Raw genomic sequence first — 21,397 nt, forward strand, 5'->3', positions numbered from 1 at the left:
GAGGAACATGCTCTGTCTCCTGGTCCTTCGTTGGACCCTACCGGTGGGCAGAGAGAATCTGATGAGCTGCTCCGGGTGGGTGAACGCCTAGAGCAGATCTAGGGAATAATAGCTGGATGGATGGGGATGCTTGTTCTATCTCTAGGTAGTTCGCTACTTTCTAAATGACAACGGGAGGCTGCGGCCGGCAGCTCAAGGGCGGAGGTGGCTAAGAAGGTTCGTCATGAGGAGACGGTTAAGGCTACCCGAGCGGCAGAAGGACAGGATGATGCTACTCCTGTGCCAATTCCTGGAGTAACTACCCCCGTGACTGGGCTTCGATGACCTCAACGATCGTACTAGAAGGTGACTTCTTAATACCGTATCCTCGGGTGTAAGGTCGAATTTGCACTACCTGACGTTTGTGTTGACTTAATGTAGGTACGGTTGAGAGAGTGAACTCCATTCCTTCCGATGAAGAGGGGGGAGCTGGAGATAAAGCATAGCTCGGCAACTCAGGTGAATCAGAGGAAGAAGACGACGCTTCGATCCATGAGGCGATGTCGAGCGAGGAGGAGGGGTCGGCTCATGGAGAGGTGTCAGACCAACAAGGAGAAGTCCTCATTCCTGAAGAAGCGTTGGTTAGGGGTGAAACACCCGCTCAAGAGTCCCTGGCCCGAGGGGTGACATCCACTCAGTTGGTGGTCGTTCCCTCGTCCCATATCTCGGTGACTGCCACGGTTGTGGTTGGATCTGTGGCTGAGACCCCAATGGCATCGGTCGGTGCCTCAGTCTTAGTGGTATCCACCACCACTTCCGTTACTGTGGCTACCAATGCTTCGATCCGGGCTCCAGCGGTGACATCTGCGGTTGATGAGGATATCCTCTCTCCTTTGGCTCGTTCATGCAAGAGGGCGGTTGATCGACCCTCGCTAACTTCCAAGACACTCTTGCTGACAGCGTCAAGCTCGCATTGGAAGAAAGTTGTCCTTTCGAAAAGTTCAAAGAGGCTCTTGATTATCACATGGGCTTCTTGATCAAGATGCTTGGCGTGTCCACCGCCAATCCTTATTTCAAGCATCTGGAGGAGGCAGAGCAGACTATTCAACAGCTACTCACCCTTCGCGCTACGAGCCCTGAGATCCTTCATCTTGCATCTGGCGAGGTCCAAATAGCATTGAAGGAGCGGGATCATAGACTGGTGGAGATGACATCGTTGGAGGTGAGGCTGACGAAAGAGCTGGAGCGCGTTACGGCCGAGGACGAGCGAGTGATCAAAGAGCACCAAAAAGTTGACTCCTGTATCTCCCGCCTATCTTCGGAGATAGCGGAGACCAAATAAATCATTGCTAACTCTCAAGCCCTATTGGCCACCCAGGAGAAGGCTCACGAACAGCTGATAGGGGAGTTGGAGGAACATGGGTCTCGACGGTAGATGGCCGTTGACGCTATAGAGGAGAAAGGCCAAGCCCTCAAGGAGGCAAGGCTGTTCGCGGGGAAAATTTCTTTCATTGACGTCATTGTTTTCTTAAGCAACAGTTTTTCGGTTACAAAAGATTCAATCTTTTTATAAGATCCGGTTACAACAAAATCAAATAAAAAAAGAAAATTACAACTCTCCTTCTATCCGAACAAATCGCATGATCCTGTTTTGCGGTCTCTTGCTTGTGTGGGTTCTTTGCCTGCGCCGGGGTTAATCTATGGAACACCGCACGATCTTGATCCGGTCGGATCTACACGGTATGTCGGGTGTTATTTCACGAAGGAAATAACAGCCGAGAGATTATTTCACCAAGGAAATAATAGCCTTTAGTAATCGAAATCGACCAAGCGAAATCGATACTCTTCTCGGGATCAAAAACCAAGTTTTGATCCGGAGGATAACCGTGTGGATCTCAGATCTGATCTCCCTCGAACTGCTGCCTTGTTTGACGTGGATGATCACCAAGAACCAGATCTAAAAATGTCCAAGTCTTCAAAGCTTCAAAAATCCAAAGTTGAGCTCTCAATCCAGCAAAGTTTCGCCTCAAAAAGTTCCAACCTCCAAAACAATGAGCCCTCATGTCTATTTATAGGCATTTGAAACCGGATCTGGGTCCAGATCTGGGCCCAGATCCGTGGCTCGGCCACCTGGGTGGCTCGGCCACCTGGGTGGCTCGGCCACCTGGGTGGCTCGGCCACCTGGGTGGCTCGGCCACCTGGGTGGCTCGGCCACCTGGGTGGCTCGGCCACCTGGGTGGCTCGGCCACCTGGGTGGCTCGGCCACCTGGGTGGCTCGGCCACCTGGGTGGCTCGGCCACCTGGGTGGCTCGGCCACCTGGGTGGCTCGGCCACCGAGCCACCAAAAGGTGGCTCGGCCGGCCACCTTGGTGGCTCGGCCGGCCACCTTGGTGGCTCGGCCGGCCACCTTGGTGGCTCGGCCGGCCACCTTGGTGGCTCGGCCGGCCACCTTGGTGGCTCGGCCGGCCACCTTGGTGGCTCGGCCGGCCACCTTGGTGGCTCGGCCGGCCACCTTGGTGGCTCGGCCGGCCACCTTGGTGGCTATTTTGTTTCATGCTTATATGTATATATATGATTTCACCTTTAACAAGCTTATATTAAATGAAATCATATTTAGTGTTTTGAAAATATTGCATAGAATATGCATACTTGTGAAAATATTGTATTCTTAGTTTTTGGACCCAACAATAATCATATACAAGTATCTCATATTTTTATGTTTTGGACTATTTTGTAAAATAATGATATTTTTCATTTGGGAGGTCCTTTCTGATAACCAGTCACTGTAGCATGTTTATTATCATGTCTACAATCATTCCCCAAAGTTTTATATTTTTTGGAATTTATTTGATATTTTTAAACAACATTTTAAAATCAGCAAATCAGATTTTTATATGTCAGTTCGACCGGTCCGGTTGACCGAAAGCTCCATCGGTCGACCGCACCGGTCGACCGACGATGGTCCAGAACTGCTTCTTCGTGTTTTTGCTCTCCGTCGGTCGACCGACGAAATTTTCGGTCGACCGACAATAGATCCGTTGGCTTCCAACGGCTATTTCCTTGAGCTGTTTGCTGGGGCTGTTTTTGTCTTTTGACTTAGGATTTTTAGCTGAGGTTTTGGAGGATCTTTTTCAGCTTCCAACGGCTAGTTTTCTTACCGTTGCTTGGGGCTGTTTTTGTCTTTTTATTTGGGATTTTTAGCTGAGGTTTTGGAGGATATAAATACTCTCTTTGATCTCAGTTTTCATCTATCTAAGAAGTTTTTAAATAAGTTTTAAACAAGGGTTTAAGTTTGTTTAAGGGTTTGTTTTGTTTGTGAAGAAGTTTTCACAAGTGGAGGAGATCATCTTCTTGTTTGGGCTCCAATCTCCATCTCTCCATCTTGTCTTCCATTGAGAAGTTTTCTAAACTCTACTCTAGCTTTCATTTGTTATTTGTTAATTATCATTTCTATTAAAGCTAGTTTTATATTGAGTTTAGTTGATTTGATTTTATCTTATTATTACACACACCCACTTGAGCTTATTGTATTTGCATACATAGTATATTAGGGTTGTGAGAGATTGTAACATTGAGTTGTGCTTAATTGTGTTCTCATCTATTGTAGAGAACACATTTACATTTGTTACATTGTGAGAGTGTTGTTAGGTTTTCGGTGAGCTAGAAACCGAGTGTGTTGTGAAGTTTTCGGTGAACTAGAAAACCGAGTGTGAGGAGTGAACGTTGTTCGGTGAGCGTTGAAAACCGACACTGTCGGGTGAGCGTAGAAAACCCGGTTGTGATGGTGGATTTCTCCCCGGGAGTGGGGAGCGGAGACGTAGGACGGAAGGTCCGAACTCCGTGATCATTTGATTGTGTTTGAGTGTGCTTTGGCGTATTTATTTTTGCATTCATCTTATATCGCCATTTGTGCATTGCTCATTTATTTCATTCACTATCTTGTTTAGATTGTTTACCCCTTGTGTTAGTTTATATATCCTTGCATTATATATTTTTATCATATAGGATATATATCTTGTTGTTTATATTACTTATCCTAGCTAATATATATTATTGTATTTCATACTTGCTAGGATAACTTATTAATTAGTTTTAATTGACATTTAATCGGATTAGATTAGCATAAGACCCTAATCACCCCCCTCTAGGGTCTAACAGTACAGACCCTCTTACAGCAGTTTGATGCAGTTATGTCTGATGATCTTCCTTCTGAATTACCCATGCTTAGGGACGTTCAACATCAGATTGACCTTATCCCTGGATCTCGACTACCAAATCTGCCACACTATAGGATGAGTCCGAAGGAAGGAGAGATTTTGCAGAAGCGGGTGGATGATCTCATCCAGAAGGGCCTTATACGACCTATCATGAGTCCATGTGCAGTGCCAGCACTACTAGTCCCAAAGAAGAACGGAGAATGGCGTATGTGTGTGGACAGTAGGGCTATCAACAAGATTACAGTGAAGTATAGATTTTCTATTCCACGCTTGGAAGACATGCTAGACATGTTATATGGTTCAAAAGTGTTCTCCAAGATAGATCTTAAGAGCGGCTATCATCAGATTCGAATTAGGGAAGGAGATGAGTGGAAGACTGCTTTCAAGACAAAAGAAGGCTTGTACGAGTGGTTAGTCATGTCTTTTGGTCTTTCTAATGCCCCTAGCACTTTCATGCGATTGATGAATCAGGTATTAAAACCTTTTATTGGCAAGTTCGTCGTAGTTTACTTTGATGATATCCTGATTTACAGCCAGAGTGAGGCTGCACATCTGGACCACTTGAGGGAGGTACTAACAGTTTTGCAGGAGAACAAGTTGTACATCAATCTGAAGAAGTACAACTTCATGACCAGTAGCCTCGTGTTTCTAGGCTTTGTTGTTACTGCAGAGAGTATTCATGTTGATGAAGAGAAAGTTCGTGCTATTAGAGATTGGCCTACTCCGAAGACTGTCAGCGAAGTTCGTAGTTTTCATGGCCTAGCAACATTCTATAGGAGATTTGTAAGGAATTTCAGCAGCATTGTAGCACCTATAACTGAATGCATGAAGAAAGGAAAGTTCAATTAGGGGGAAGATGCAGATCGTAGCTTTGCACCGATCAAGGAGAAGTTGTCCACCGCACCTGTGCTTGCACGTCTAGATTTTCAAAAAGTCTTTGAAGTTGATTGTGATGCGTCCATCATAGGAATTGGTGGTGTTTTATCGCAGGAAGGGCGTCCAGTTGCCTTTTACAGTGAGAAACTCAGCGAAGCTCGACAGAAGTGGACCACATATGAGCTGGAGTTATATGCCATAGTTCAGTCTTTGAAGCATTAGGAGCACTATTTGATCTCGAGAGAGTTTCTGCTCCACACTGATCATCAGGCTTTGAAGACCCTTAATAGTCAGACTACCATCAACCGTATGCATGCTCGTTGGATTGCATATTTGTAGCGTTCACCTTTGTTTTGAAGCATAAATCCGGGCAGCAGAATAAGGTTACAGATGCACTCAGTAGGAGAGCTGGATTGTTGGTAACTTTGAAGGCTGAAGTGATTGGGTTTGAGTACCTTAAGGAGCTGTATGCAGAGGATGAAGATTTTAAGAAGATTTGGGACGACTGTCTTCAAAATAAATCAGTCAAAGACTTTCATATTCAGGATGGTTATCTATTTCATGGCGATCAATTGTGCATACCCCAGAGTCCGCTAAGAGAGCAGATAATTCGAGACCTTCATGCTGGCGGACTAGGAGGACATTTGGGACGTGATAAAACAATTGCAGCAATTGAAGAACGATATTACTAGCCTCAGTTGAAGAAGGGAGCAGAAAGATATGTGCGGTGTTGTCCAGTTTGTCAAGTTGCTAAGGGACAGTCTCAGAATACGGGATTGTATACACCTTTACCTGTTCCTGATGCACCATGGCATGATATCTCTATGGACTTTGTGTTGGGACTGCCTCGAACCCAACGAGGCATGGATTCTGTTTTTGTTGTGGTTGACAGGAGACTGCGGATGCGAGCAACATTGCCAATCTTTTCTTTCGGGAGATAGTTTGTCTTCATGGAGTGCCAAAATCCATCACATCCGATAGAGATTCCAAGTTCTTATCACACTTTTGGAAGACTTTGTGGCAGAGATTCAACACTTCTCTCAAGTTCAGTATTGCCTATCACCCTCAAACAGATGGCCAAACTGAAGTGGTCAATCGCACCCTCGGCAATCTTCTTAGATCTATTTCTGGCGATCGACCAAAACAGTGGGATCTTGTTTTGGCACATGCTGAATTTGCCTACAACTGTATGGAGAGTCGGACTAAAGGCAAGGCACCCTTTGCAATTGTGTATGGAAGGCTTCCGAATCACTATCTTGATCTAGCCCCGCTGCCTAAACTTCCTGGACAGAGTGTTCCTGCGGATCATATGGTTGAAAAGATACGTGCTATCTAGCAGGAGGTGAAGGAAAAGATAGAGCAGTCTAATGCTAAATATAAAACCGATGCTGATCAACACAGGAGGAAGAAGGTGTTTGAAGAAGGAGACATGGTGATGGTGTTTCTGCGAAAAGAACGTTTTCCCGTGGCCACCTACAACAAGCTGAAGAATAAGAAGTATTTACAGTTTTGTCCGTGTTTTACTATTTTTAGTAATATTTTAGGAGTCTGTTTTGTTTAGGAAACAAATCGGATTTGATATCAGATTTGACCGGAGGACTTTCCTAATCATAAGGAGTCTTTTTAGGAGTTTTAATGTTTTAGGAATTTTTTTCAATTTTTGGTAAGTTGAGAGTCCTTGTAGGAATTAGAGTCCTTGTAGGAGTCTTGTTTCTTTTTCTATTTAAGAAGAGTCTTGTAAGCCCTAGAGGCATAACTTGTGATTAATAAAATTTCGTTTTTCCTCAATATTCTTCATGGATTCGAAACTCTTCGTGGATTCGAAGATCGTTCTTTGTGGATTTAGAGAACACCATTGGTAGATTCCGAGGTTACAACTTCCACGCTGCGTCACATTAACGTGCCAATTTTAACCAACTCAGAGTGTATAAATGCTATGAAATTCAATTGAGGGTATATAAGTATCAATAGAGTGAAACTATAAGGTATTTAAGTGTCATTTAGCCTTAAAAAATAGAGAAACGTTTTTACGGTAAAATAATTTTCGGAGAAACGAAGCATCCGGCTTTGAGAGTTAAACATTAATCTTAATAAATCCCTCAATGGTTCCATATTTTATTTATGGTGCCGTCCCTGCCAGCACGGGTGTGATACTCGTAACTAGTAGCATTCGGCAATCTTATGAAAGAGCACATAAATACAATGTATATAAAAACTAAAAAGGAAATAATTTATTTCCCCATCCATTGCATCCCAGCAGTCGGATTCTCTCACCAGCTGGCAATTACAACGGCTACCTACTGAGCGACACCCGGACGTGGCGTGGGCCCCGTTCACCCGACCGCTGACGTTTCAATCAACGGTCATTTCCTGGGGTAGTTTCGTCAACTATGCACTTATTCCTAACTATACACTCGATATTCGTCAAACTTACCATAATACCTCCCAAACGAAAGCATAATTATACACTTCAGTGCAAGGGCTCTTTAGTCAATTCATGGAATCGTAGGTAAGATCCGGTGTTTGATTTAGACCAAGATGTTACACGAACTTGTCTCGTGAAACTTTGCCACGTATTTCTCTCCCTCTTACTCCTAACCTAAATTCTTCCCCCAAAGCCCAAATCTCACGTGAAAAATCCCTCGAATCCAAAGGAAAATTCGAAAGTTTCAGGTGAGTCATCCCTTTCTCCTCCTCCTCCTCAATTGATTTGATAGAAATTAAGCTTTTAGAATCGCATTGGTGATCTTTTCGTTTCTTCTGTGAATTAGGGCAAGGTATTCTAAATCCGTGGTTTCTTGTGATATTTTCTGTATGGTTCTTTGATAATTTGTCTAAACGCTCGATTTTTGGTAGTAATGTTCAGTTTGATCTCTCACTGTGCTTATGGGCTTTCATGGGTAGAGTTTTAGTTAATCAAGATCCAATATCTGTTGCCCATATGATGATTCTTCACTTTTCTCTAATTTGTTGTTTGTTTACAGGATAATGGTCGATTTCTTGATCCTTAATCCTTTATTTTTGTACTTAAGTTCACATGAAAGAAACATTCTTTCTTTAGTTGCAAATGTTTTTCTCCTTTACAGCTGATTGATTTCATGAAGCTAAGTGCTCTTCTTCAGGAGTTTCTTTCTTTATTAACTCATTTCCTTTTGTTTAGATAAAAAAAAAACTCTCTTCCTATAATCAATTTGTTCCCTTAGGCTAGTTCTTTCATTACATTATTGTCTTTTTCGATTCATTATATAATTGCATGTCTTGTTTTCTATGATTTGTGTCCCTATTTCCTTCTAAGTAACTTCTGGAGAATTATTTTCCTTTGCAATATTGCTTGTGAACTTATTGTAGCCTGATTTTTATTCTTTCTCTCGTTACTTGACGAAGATCTTTACTTATGAACTTTAGCTTATAATGAATATGGATGCTTTGTGTTTCTGATTTTTCTACAGTGGTAATCAGCGGAGCCAAAAGTTTCAATATTGTTTGTTTAGGATCGGATCAAGGACTTTTAAAGTCAGTATGATTGGAGTTTTTATTTTAGGAGGATGTAGGGTGGGCTTAACTATTGAGACATGTAGATTGCAATGGTTACTTGCTACCGAAAAATGATTAGAAATATAACCACTGAGGTTGTGCTTGATTCTGAATTAATTCTTTAAGACACTGCATGATTGGAGGCTTCAATTATTACAATAATTAATTTCAATTACCTGTTATCGACCTTATTTCTCACTATACAATATGTTGAAGACATCGTCATTGTATATCTAAAGGGAACAGAAGATGTTTTGCTGGCACTGATTATCTTGTTGAAGTTTGTCAAATAGGTGATGTTATTTGTTTTTTGGAGCGATTTTTTTTCAGTTAACTTTCGCGTCTGCTTTGAGAAAGATATTTCGTAAGTTCAGAAACTATATTGACCTGCTGAAGATGCAAAATATTTTGGACGGAGCTCGAGCATCTTAGAACAGTCATCTTTGGAATGTAAATAAGTTTTTCCCCCTTTTTGTAGGACAACAAACTTGCAATCAATGAATGGAAAGTGGACTTTGTTTAGCAATGTTTTACTTCTTTCTATTTGCCGGTTAACTTTAAGAGGATGAGAGTTTTACCTTTGAAAGGAGAATAAGGGATGCGATTTTGAATTCAAACAGAGTGTTTCTCGTAGTTGTGACCTTTTTTTTTTGATGTAGCAACAACTTTAAAAAATCAGTTGGGACACAAGGGTTAGTTTAATAATCCGACGTGTTGTGCAAGTATATGCAAATGTACATGTCGACATAGAGACAAGAAAGAAATGTGAACATGCACAAACATGCAAATGTAATATTTTTTGAGACTAGATATAGAGGGTTTTTTTAATACTTTGGAGGGGAATATCATGGCGGTGAGAAGTGAGGAAGAATGGGGTTGGGTTATGCACACGGGAATGCATGTATCCAAGGAGATAATATAAGGATGCACCTTCATAAAAAGGTTTCTTCACGTTTATGCCCATGAGAATAGTTTAGGGAAGGTGTTTGAGTTGTTTAGACAGGCTTATGCATCCATGCTAGGAGGTAATTCATGCATGTGCATGAAAGGTGTATTCAAGCATATGCCCATGTACACAAGTATGAAGATGCATGAATACCCACATCTATATGCATAATCACTGTGACTCAAGAATGTTGTCTTGAATAGGGGTTGGGTTAAGACGCATGCATGTATGCAAGGAGGTAATATAAGGATGCGCGTTGATTTGCATAAGAAGTTGTTGTCACACATATGCCGATGAGGATGTGGGTGACAAAGGGGCTGAGTTGTAGCCACATGCCCATTCATCTATGCAAGGAGGTAATTCATGCATATGTGATATGCCTATACACATATATGCAAGGAGGTAATATAAGGTTGCGCATTGATGTGCATAAGTTGTTGTCACCATGTCGATGAGGGTGGGGGTGACAAAGGGGCTGAGCTGTAGCAACATGCGCATCCATCTATGCAAGGAGGTAAGTCATGCATATGTGATATGTCCATACACATAAATATGGATCTCTTTGATCACCCACACTTAAAATGCATAATCACTAAGCGTCAAGCATGTCTTTTTAAAAGGCGGGTTGTAGACACGCATGCGATCACATATGCAAGAAGGTAATATATGCTTGTGCCTTATTGTGCATAAAAAGGTGTCTTCATGCATATGCCATTGATGGTGGGGGCAATGAAGGGCTAAGTTTTAGACAGTATACACGCATGTATCTATGCAAGGAAGTAAGGCATGCATGTCCATAAAAAGGTGTATTCGTGCATATGCCCATGCACATAATAAGAACATCCATGATAACCAGCATCTTTATGCATAATTACCAAGTCTCAAACATGTCATTTTAATTTTTTATCTGAAAATGTAGTAGGAAAAGCATTACAACACCTAAAATGTGTTAAGATACTAGAAGAAAGAGCAGTGAAAAATGAATGCACCTTAACCATGCACATGTTCCAACTTCATTATTCACATAGCACTACAAAACATATCATCCTTGTTATGCTATGAGATGTATAATTAATATTTAAACATGTTTAGTTCGAGAACATATAATGCATAAAAAAGATTATAAACTGATTAAACAGATTATTCAGATTAAAATTTTAATATTATACATATTAAATGTGAAAATATCCAATGAACTCTGGAAGCACACCTGTGTGCATAATTACTAAGTCTCAAGCATGTTGTCTATCTTTTTATCTGAAAATGTAATAAGAAAAACATTATAACACCTATAAAGTGTGTTAAGATGCTGGAAAAAATCAGTGAAATGAATGTACGTTAACCATGCACATACTCCGACTTCATTATTCACATAGAATTGCAGAATTAATCATCCATCTTTGTTACTTTAGAAGGTTTAAAATTAATATTTAAGCATGTTTAGTTTGAGAGACATAATGCATAAAAAGGATTATAATATTGTATTAAATGTTAAAACATCCAATTAAATCTGGAAAAGCAGAAAAAATATGATATATACTAATGAAATTACTAAGAAAACACCTATAGGCTATATTTCAAGAAAATTAAGACTCTAGAAGCATACTGAGTGGTCGCATATTGAGAGGTATTTGCATTAATGGCACATGTATACATTATCAGTAAGAAATTTGAAAAATAGAAATAATTAAAGAATGGAAACTTTGAAAAAAAAGAACTAATAAATTAACCTCTCAAAATCATTATGTTGTTGCCATTGCTTTCACTATATATTGTGACTAGGTGGTGTCATTATCATCCATCGCTATCTTGGCATTCTGCTGCATGGAGTACTCCTCAACCACATACAATTTTTGGAAAGGGAAGGTATTCATTCATGAGTAAATTTGGGAAATAGGGTTGCAGTTCATTAGATTTTCATAGTGGTGATTCTTATTTCAAGTTTGAACCCATGGCGGATTTGGATCCGATCTTTTAACTATTATGCGTCAGTGTATTCACCTTCATGACCTGACCCTATGTCCAGCCACATAAAGCAAGTTCCATGCAGAACTGGGCCCCCATTATGTTTATGTGGCTGCATAAGCCTTGTGTTTTAACACCACTATAGATATCATATATTCTTGCATGCATCCTTTGTTTCTGTTTTGTTTAGTAGATATTGGGTAATGTTCTCTGTATATATCCAAATATCCACGGCTGGATGTCTCTTAGGACGGACAGAGTGTTGCATGTCTTGTCTCCTGATATTCATATTATCGTGGTTGTAAGCATGAAGGCTGTATAAGACTTCTAGCTCAATAAGCGTACATGCTTTTAGAGTACTATTTTGGGTGGTTTTGGAAACAAACTGTCCATGCTTAGGTGTTTCGTATGGTGATTTTGGACATAAATTGAACAATCTGTAATACTATCTAAAATTAATTCCCTCTGAATGGCTATTGTGTGCCTCCTGATGTCTATCATATAGGCTGTATAAGACTTCTAGCTCAATAAGCGTATGTGCTTTTAGAGTACTATTTTGGGTGGTTTTGGAAACAAACTGTCCATGCTTAGGTGTTTCGTCTGGTGATTTTGGACATAAATTGAACATTCTGTAATACTATCTAAAATTAATTCCCTCTGAATGGTTATTGTGTGCCTCCTGATGTCTATCATATAGGCTAAGAGATGGAAACAAACTGTCCATGCTTAGGTGTTTCGTCTGGTGATTTTGGACATAAATTGAACATTCTGTAATACTATCTAAAATTAATTCCCTCTGAAGGCTGTATAAGACTTCTAGCTCAATAAGCGTACGTGCTTTTAGAGTACTATTTTGGGTGGTTTTGGAAACAAACTGTCCATGCTTTTAGGTGTTTCATATGGTGATTTTGGACATAAATTGAACATTCTGTAATACTATCTAAAATTAATTCCCTCTGAATGGCTATTGTGTGCCTCCTGATGTCTATCATATAGGCTGTATAAGACTTCTAGCTCAATAAGCGTATGTGCTTTTAGAGTACTATTTTGTTGGGTGGTTTTGGAAACAAACTGTCCATGCGTAGGTGTTTCGTCTGGTGATTTTGGACATAAATTGAACATTCTGTAATACTATCTAAAATTAATTCCCTCTGAATGGCTATTGTGTGCCTCCTGATGTCTATCATATAGGCTAAGAGATGGAGTCAAACTGTATTTTATCAAAGGTTGCTAATTACTAACGTGTGTGTTATTACGTAAGCTTGTTCCTTCTTTCTGCTTTCATGAAATAGGGAAAAGGCTGTGGTTTGCGTAAAAGCTGAGAGCTCTATTTATAACTGTACTATGTACTAGCTGTTAGTCTTGTTACTTTCCATCTTATCATTACCAATGTTTCTGCAGTGAAGGTTTTTCTAAATGTGAATGTGTAAAGTGGTAGTTAGTATAAGCTGAATTGTTTATGGCTTTACTATGTTCTAATTATCAGTCTTGTTACTTTCCATCATATAGATGTTATTGTTTTTTTATTTTTTTGGTATTCCAATTTTTGACAATTCAAACTATATGCAGACCTTTGTGAGCTGAAGTGGAGATTTTATCACTCGACTCTTTCTTCAGGACTTCGAAGGCATTAATCTAAACAAATTTTAGATTCCAAGTAATCTTAGTGGATCCAAGTTTCATATCCTTTGGAAAACAACGAGGATTCTCAAGATCGTTTCACCCAGCATTTCTGTTCCATACAAATGGTAATTATGCAAAAAGAAATTCTACACAGACTACAGTTAGACAGCATTTCTATTCTTGACGAAATTCGGATACAGAATTTAATATTTTGGACGATTTGTGCAGGCAACCAATGAGAACCTTCCCCCTAATGTCATTAAACAGCTTGCTAAGGAATTGAAAAATCTTGATGATTCCCCACCAGAAGGCATTAAAGTGGTTGTTAATGATGATGATTTCTCAATTATATATGCTGATATTGAAGGGCCTGGTAGGTGATTGTAATAATTGATTGCATAACACCACTTATTCTTTTTTGACGATGATGGCAATTTACAATTTTCTTCCCTTAATGCTAGCTGGAACTCCATATGAGAATGGTACATTCCGGATGAAACTGTTGTTATCACGTGACTTTCCCCAATCGCCTCCAAGAGGTCTGTCCTTAATGTAGCTCTGTGCATTAAATATCTACTTTTCATAACTTTGGCCATGGCTTTCTCACCCTTGATATTTATCTTTGTAGGTTATTTTTTGACTAAAATCTTTCATCCGAACATTGCAACAAATGGTGAGATTTGTGTTAATACGCTGAAGAGGGATTGGAATCCCAGTCTTGGATTGAGACATGTTCTGACAGTAAGTTAATTCTTCTTGATTGCTTTTCCCCCTTTTTATAGCCTAGGGGAGAGCATACGACTTCTTTTACATGGAATTTGTTTTCTCTGGTTGATTAGAGATCAATGCATTAAGAATATTTCAGATATTTATTTTAAAATGCACAAATTGTAATGGATTCTGGATTTTGGAGACTAGACTCATTATTATTCCATATTTGATTAGGCATGAGTTATTAGCACATCTTTGACTGCTTGTCTGCGGGGGAATGTTTGACTAATGAGTAATGATGGTCTTTGTTGTTTAACGCTGTTAATTTTCTCTCTTTTCCTATGAGTAACACTGTACTTTTAAATTGAAAATTTTAATTCTTTGTCTTGAATGTTTGTCTTTTTCTTCCCTTTTTATTTTATTTTATTTTATTTTATTTTTGCATTCTTATCTTTTTGGAGTTTCAGAATTTTCATATCACTCCTGATGCAGAGATATTGACATATTTGTTGTATAATCTTCATTTGTATTGTAGTTGTGTGCCATCTTTAACTCTTGCTATATATGTGATCTTTAACCTGTGTAGTCTTCATATAATGCTGAAAACAGGTTATCCGATGCCTACTGATAGAACCCTTCCCGGAGTCTGCACTCAATGAGCAGGCTGGTAAAATGTTGCTTGAGGATTATGAAGAGTATGCTAGGCACGCAAGGTCAATATGTCCTTTTCTTTTTTGATTTATTGTTTAATCTCTCTCTCTCTCTCTCTCACTCACTTTGTCTCTGTGGATGCATGTAACTATCAGAGTCAAGCTTAGCAACTTTCAGAAACACCCAAATCATGATTGATTCTGCAAAATTAAGAGCTTGGAACCAGATTATGTAATATTTAAAAGAAATATTCTACAGGAACATATAGCATGGCTATATAAAAAATCCTAAAGAGGGTCCCTTATAAAAAAATATATTGAAACATAAGAGATCACGAGCTACACCTTAGTTATAAAATCAGGAGGTGACACATGTATTCAAATCAACAATTAATAGAATATTAAAATCAACAATTAATAGAATATTAAAATCAACAATTTATAGAAAGATTTTGTCGTGAAATTGTTGCTGTTCATCAGTTTATGTATACGCAATGTGCTTGTCTACTACTTAACCATAATATTGATTATACTTTAATACTCTTTTCTCTTTGCAGGTTATACACCGGGATCCATGCTCTTAAGAAACCAAAATCCAAGACCGGTGCAATATCAGAATCCACTACTTCTCTAAACATCGATTCGACTAATCCTGTTCACAGTAGCAAGATTTCATCACAGTCTGCTAGTGGACATGCATCTAGAGTTCCAGGACTCACCGAGCAAGATCAAAACACAATTGCTCCAGTGACTGCCTCTATTGGTGGAGCCTCCGTCTCAGCTGTTCAGAAGAAAGCAGTTGTGACCGCTGCAAAACCTCAGATGGAGAGAAAAAAGGTGGTGGATGCAAGGAAGAAGAGCTTGAAGAGATTGTAGAGGGGGGATGAAATGGTGGAGAGCGACATATTAATAATAAACGAGGCACTTTGTGTTACTGAAATGGGTTGTTGTAATGTTGTGTTTAACTTTTTTTCTTCTTGTAAACATACTGCAGTTTTTAATCTTAATAGCTCTCCAAATTGTTCTTTCAGTTCAATGCTTCTTTGAAATAACTCATTAGAATATAACAGCTCATTCTTGTTTTCTGATTTTTTTCCTTCCGCAAAAGTCTTAGATGAGTGTTTTCCGTCTTTTCTCTTCTGAAGTTCCTTAACAAGGCAGAACCCTTTTTGTTTTTTTACTTCTCCCTGTAGATGCAGCTCTTATTCTTAACCGTTTTCTCAGTTGTTCTTGGCTGAACGTTTCTTCGATATAAAGGCGTAATTTTAAAATAGTTTATCATTGTTTTAGCCCGCTAGTAATACCTAGCCTCTTGGTCATCTCTTCCATATTTTTCGTTGGTCAATCATGAAATGAACCAAAGACTCAACATTGGCATCAAAATTCCTTGAACTCATTGACCGAGATGGACATCTCAAGATCTGAATTCCTATGTTTTCCGGTGTCCATTGTGCCTTCTTAGCTCCCAACCTTAGAAGGCCTAGCAGCATTAGCGTACCATTGTTCAAGCTGTACATATAACTCATAACTCAAAATAACTGAAGAAAACTTCTTATATTATCATACTCTGAAACATTTCACTTTAAGATTACATGATAAACTGAGTTTTCACTCCTCTTCTGGTGAAAAAAAAACTGTCAAATTCGTTACCCCTTTATTATAGATATGACCGAGATTTCAACTTCTATCTTGCAACTTCGGTTGGCCTCTGCTGACTATTTCTTGAAGTGCTCTCTTAGCTTCTTCCAACGTCTCAACTCCCTTCTCCACTTCAAAAGATAGCCTCTGAATGTTGAACTGCAGAGGAATAAAGATGATCAATCAAGAGGCTTTGGCAAGTTAAATATGTTGTTTGAATTTTTCTAATGGCATCTCAGAATCATGAACTATTCGATAATGTACACACTTTGCAATGTCAGCGCACTTGATAAACAAAAGAAGTATGATTTCATCAAAAACTAAATCTAAATGAATATTGCAAATCAAACAGATTAGATACTCTCCATGCTTCTTATGTATTTGATCATTGAAAGAAAGAATGGATGGGTAAATTCAAATTTTAAAAAGGGATACTGGTCTGTAGACAACGGGAAAAGTCAAACATAAGTTTTTAACCTAATGAAAGGAGTTCAAGGTGGTTGAAAAATGTACGGTGACAGTAAATAATGAATTGAAGAGGAATATTACTTCCATCTAATCCTTCTCCAACATAACAAGCAATCAGTGATACCTCAAGCCCATAACACCGTAACTAGAGAACATTCACGCTGTTAGAAACAGCAGCGTATTTACTGTGCCTTCTGTAATAAAAATATAATGCACGCACACAATTCGATATTAAATGCTTACGCACCTAGGAACTGATTATAGCAAACAGTAGCACACTTATTACCATGAACTTAAGCTAGAACTACTGAAGAAAGGAGTTCAAGGTGGTTGAAAATTGTACGGTGACAGAAAATAATAAATTGAAGTGGAATATTACTTCCATCTAGTCCTTCTCCAACATAACAAGCAATCAACGATACCTCAAGCCGATAACACCGTAACTAGAGCATTCACGCTGTTAGAAACAGCAGCGTATTTACTGCGTCTTCTGTAATAAAAATCTAATGTATGCACACAATTTAATATTAAATGCTTACGCACCTAGGAATTGATTACAGCAAACAGTGGCACACTTATTACCATGAACTTAAGCTAGATCTACTGAAGAAAAGTGGAATATCACTAATAAATACAAGTGAAGGAAAACAGAAAGTACGAAAAACTTATCTATTATATTTACCTGTGCACCTTGGCGAACCCTGATGTCAGCGCCTTTGCTGTCAATTGATATGAAAGCTGCATCATCTATCTCCCCTTCAGTAGCTAAGATTTTTCTAAGTGGCTTTGAGAATATTGCATTGAGTTCCTGCTTCGAAAGAACCATGCGTCATAAATTAAGAATAAAATGCTAGCAATATTATGTGCTATCTTCAACTCTATATTCTTTATTAGTTAAATTTATCGTGATGTAAATGCAACTTGAAACTTAGAGCAACGCATAAACTTTATAGCTCACCTTCAAATTTTGCTCTCCACCATCAGCAGCAATCTTGTCGGGTAGAAGTGCTTCATATTCCTTGACATCTACCCATTGAACAGTACCAAACCCTCCAATGAAATATATATCACTGATGATTGTCATATTGATCATAGTTAGAGCCACACAAACTTTATTTCTCCATCGAATTTATTACAAACTCATTTAAAAGCAATTGTAATTGTAGTAAGAATAGGTGATTTCTTTACATAACAAACAAAATCTGTATTAAGGCATGAAAATATCACTTTTTTCTTTCTCTATCATGCCTAGCATTTGTACTGAATAATGTTCATTGCAAGTTATAACAGCAAAAGAGTTCAGAAGCAACCTGATGTCCTGCATTCTGTAGTAATAAAAGTTTCCCCATTGTTGTGATGCCCATTGCTGGTGTTTAGCTATGTACTGCTGACGAGCCCAATCCTGATGAGGCACAAATAATTATTTAAAATGATACCAGTCTTGTTAACAATATCAACGCAAAATGTTCCCCACTAAAACCATAAGGACATTGTTGCAATTTGTCTGTATAGGAATAACTTAAAGAATTGATGCATGCTTTCTGTCTTACAAAATGAATCTGCAATTAGAAAACAGCTGTACCTTCACTTTCCCACAATTATAATGTCCGTCTGAAATGAGCATGCAAACGGAATGGGTAAAGTGTCCGAGGATATTAAAGCAGGATTCCGACACTGAGGCGCATCAGCCCAACATCACAAGCAAATGGGTAGATACTAGATAGAAGCAAGCAAGCCAAAAGTGAAAAGACGCAAGTCCAATGAAAGGTAGTTAGGGGCCCCACAAGCTAACAACTTTTCAAAAGTTAGAACAGTTATGACTTATGAGTTGTTAACTCAATCGCAATATATTGGGATTGGTGGAAATCAAGGAGTTAAAGCATGCACAATAAGAAATGTGTAGTTGGGGCAAGGCGTATAAGTATATATAGAAGAATGCAATCCGAGTCCTGATTCGTGTGATACGTCTTACAGTAGCAGTTCTTTTTTTATCATTTAGTATGTATACCTTACTTTGTTATGAATTTTATCATCAGCGTATGTTTAAAGCTCAGATATGGTAAGCTATTCTTAATGTGATCTTAGAAGTAGGCAGTTAAGAGCTAGCTCCTAGCCCTACTGCATTTCAATTTCCTGGAACCGCCAAACCCACTTTGAGAGGTTAAACACTGGAAAACCTTAGTTTGATGCAAGAAAGCAACAATGATGAATAGAAAGCATAATCTACAGAAACCAATTAAGACTTCAGCAGAAGGGGAGAGGATTAGAAGATAAAGCTTCCATGCTAACATAAAAATTGTGGTGGCGAAAACAAGTACTCATGCAGTATGATCCTTTTTCCTCGCAAGACAAAAAAAAATGAAGATAGTTTGACGGCAACCTGCTGGTCAGCTGGGAGTGGGACAATATCACCAAATATTGTAACACGTGCATTTGACAATCCGCTCCATCCAGGTATCTAGGATCAAAAAAGTTCCTCAGATATATAAATTAGTAAGGAAAGTGACAGGATTGAACCTGTAAGAAGAAGAATAAGCATAAAGACAAGTTTACCTGCACAACAAGTGTGCATCTCGGATCAGCCAGCAAATTCCGTGTATGGATAGCCAATGGTGAAAATGAAAATATTGGATCTGCAGAAAATAGTACACATATCTCTTATGAGTTGACAACAAAATTTTACATGCATGTTGTCACACGAAACCAATGGCTACTTACGGCCAATTGGATCAGGTGCGAAATCAACTAGAGAACCAAACGGGTATCCAGCACGACGATGATGCATTCGAGACATCACAGTGCACAAATGAGCAAACCTTGCCTGGTTTTAAAGAAAATATGGTCAGAGCATATTGCTCTGAATAAGGAAAAAGAGAAAAACGTGTTGAGGAGTTCCAAAGAAGTTTTCATTAGATAGTGACTTACTTGTTCCATTAGGTTGCGAACAGCCAAGGCAGGTGGAGGTAGATCATGGACCGAGGTTGCGCTTTGGACGCCACCTGAAATTGGTGTCCTAAAGAGCCCAGCTCTAGATCCACTTTTCCCACTCGCATCATTACTGGGTGATATTGTTCCTAGCTTTTCAGTTATAGCTGCTTCATGGCTACCAATATCACTTGAATTAATCTGAGTAGTACATGAGAAATCATGAGGATGATACTTTATTATTTATATTAAAGGACCAGAGGTGTTCATATAATGTGTCACCATATCCAATAGAACACTAAACTAAACTGGAGTCATTATTCCTCAAGCACATGTTTCAAGGAGATGACAACATGATCTAAACACTAACTGTGATGTAGCTTAGGATACATCGACAAAAACCTAAGTTGCATGGGTACAAGTACTGGTCCATGTATGGGTAGGGGCATAGGACACCACAAATTTGTAAAAGCTACGGTACAGGGACTCGGCTATATAGATGTACATTTATATGTATTAAAATCAGTAATTTACATAAGATCAGTATTGCCTTTTTTCATTTCCATAAGATCAACATGTAAGAAATAGATGTGAAGTGTAGAATATATGTCCAAGAAGTGTATAATGGGTGTTTTAAATTAAAACTATGTAATATATAATTCATTATATGCCTGAATAAGTATATGCATATATTCAAGAAGTGTCCAATAAGGTCTGGTAGACTGGTACAGGTAAATGGCCGGCGTACGGCTTCCGATAGAAATACCCAGTTAACATAAAGAAAACCAATAGAAAGGCCTTTCCCCTAGATTCTGGGCAGTCAAACATGAATTGTTTTCTCCGTTTAACCCTCCTAGTCCTAGGTTAAATTAGTAACTTATTAGAAGTTTCCTAAATCTGCGATAAAAAATGATTTTTCTGAAACGTCCAGCTTCACATTTAGGGCAAGAAAAGCATTGCTTATTGCCCATATCAAGGTATCCAGTCTGTCAAAGTTGATGGCAAACATGAACCTGAGGCCAATTACATCTAAATACAGTATATGCCAATCACTTCAAATATTTTTCATCTAAAAGTAAAACATATCCTATTCAAATTGAGCTAACTGCATTTAACCATACAGTTTGTTCTTGCCCGCCTCAGTAACCACAATCGCTTGATAAGCAAACTGGCCTTCTCGTTGCCACAATATGTTAATAGTATAAAATTATAATAGTCAACTCACACAACAGTTCCAGAGTTTTTGTGCAGTAAAAGGGACCTTCGACATCATAATACCTAGAGTTTTTGTGCAGTAAAAGGTACCTTTGACATCATAATACCCTACCTCGATCTTATACTTTCCCCTACTGAACATAAATGCAAAATATTTTATGTGAAAAATAAAGACCATAATTTTCAGGGCACTTTTTAAATCAGAAAGACGAATTCATGTAAAAGAAAAGGAAAATTACCTCAAGAAAAGACGAACTCTCGTCAGGAATCAATCCAGAACCATTACTCAATTCCCCCTCTTCATGGGCCAGAGACCTAAACCTCCTCCAGCTTTTGAAATCGCTAGCTTCACATCTAGAAAGCCTCAAAGGCTCGAACTTTTCATGGATTTTCGAGAACCCACATCGAAAGATTGGAACTTTGAGCAGCGAAGAGATTGAAGAGTCGCGAGATTTCGAGGTTTCAGCAAATCTCGAATGAACTACTGAAGAACTCGAGAGGGCTTCCATAGATAATGAGAGGTGGAGGCGACGAGGGTTTAAGAAAGAAAAAAGAGTAAAGAAGGGTCTTTGGAGGACCAACAGAATCGAGAGTGAGGGAAAGTTTTCCCCCCTTTTTCTCTTTCTTTTTTTTTCAGTAGGTTTCAACCC

At 38.9% G+C, this 21,397-nt stretch overlaps 2 protein-coding genes across 4 annotated transcripts; one reads left to right on the forward strand and one right to left on the reverse strand.

Moving 5' to 3' along the window:
* LOC109840382 (ubiquitin-conjugating enzyme E2 22-like) lies at positions 7,589-15,537 on the forward strand. 3 transcript variants are annotated; one of them, XM_020409006.1, is made up of 7 exons: positions 7,589-7,745; positions 13,087-13,265; positions 13,369-13,513; positions 13,602-13,679; positions 13,769-13,881; positions 14,461-14,564; positions 15,059-15,537. In XM_020409006.1, exons 2-7 carry the CDS (start codon positions 13,263-13,265, stop codon positions 15,375-15,377), a joined length of 762 nt encoding a protein of 253 aa, XP_020264595.1. In that variant the 5' UTR covers positions 7,589-7,745; positions 13,087-13,262; the 3' UTR covers positions 15,378-15,537. The 3 variants fall into 3 exon arrangements, with proteins under 3 accessions (XP_020264595.1, XP_020264598.1, XP_020264597.1); XM_020409009.1 differs by having other exon boundaries at positions 13,135-13,265; XM_020409008.1 differs by lacking the exon at positions 7,589-7,745 and adding an exon at positions 7,830-7,849.
* LOC109840381 lies at positions 16,031-21,373 on the reverse strand. The gene is made up of 9 exons (XM_020409005.1): positions 20,987-21,373; positions 19,533-19,733; positions 19,326-19,428; positions 19,161-19,240; positions 18,988-19,065; positions 17,918-18,009; positions 17,566-17,677; positions 17,290-17,415; positions 16,031-16,298 (listed from the first exon to the last, which is right to left on the reverse strand). Exons 1-9 carry the CDS (start codon positions 21,254-21,256, stop codon positions 16,179-16,181), a joined length of 1,182 nt encoding a protein of 393 aa, XP_020264594.1. The 5' UTR covers positions 21,257-21,373; the 3' UTR covers positions 16,031-16,178.

The sequence above is a fragment of the Asparagus officinalis genome, chromosome 5, assembly GCF_001876935.1.
Source record: "Asparagus officinalis chromosome 5, Aspof.V1, whole genome shotgun sequence".
Classification (NCBI taxonomy): domain Eukaryota; kingdom Viridiplantae; phylum Streptophyta; class Magnoliopsida; order Asparagales; family Asparagaceae; genus Asparagus; species Asparagus officinalis.

What these genes read in the sequence shown, in the direction of transcription:
- LOC109840381 (XM_020409005.1), bottom strand. Translation starts at nt 21,256, where the DNA reads ATGGAAGCCCTCTCGAGTTCTTCAGTAGTTCATTCGAGATTTGCTGAA. An exon ending in CACTCCCAGCTGACCAGCAG is followed by an intron (nt 18,010 to 18,987) that starts GTTGCCGTCAAA and finishes GTGCCTCATCAG; the next exon opens with GATTGGGCTCGTCAGCAGTA. An exon ending in GTGGAGAGCAAAATTTGAAG is followed by an intron (nt 17,416 to 17,565) that starts GTGAGCTATAAA and finishes CTTTCGAAGCAG; the next exon opens with GAACTCAATGCAATATTCTC.
- LOC109840382 (XM_020409006.1), top strand. An exon ending in TGCTGATATTGAAGGGCCTG is followed by an intron (nt 13,514 to 13,601) that starts GTAGGTGATTGT and finishes CCTTAATGCTAG; the next exon opens with CTGGAACTCCATATGAGAAT. An exon ending in GATTGAGACATGTTCTGACA is followed by an intron (nt 13,882 to 14,460) that starts GTAAGTTAATTC and finishes TGCTGAAAACAG; the next exon opens with GTTATCCGATGCCTACTGAT.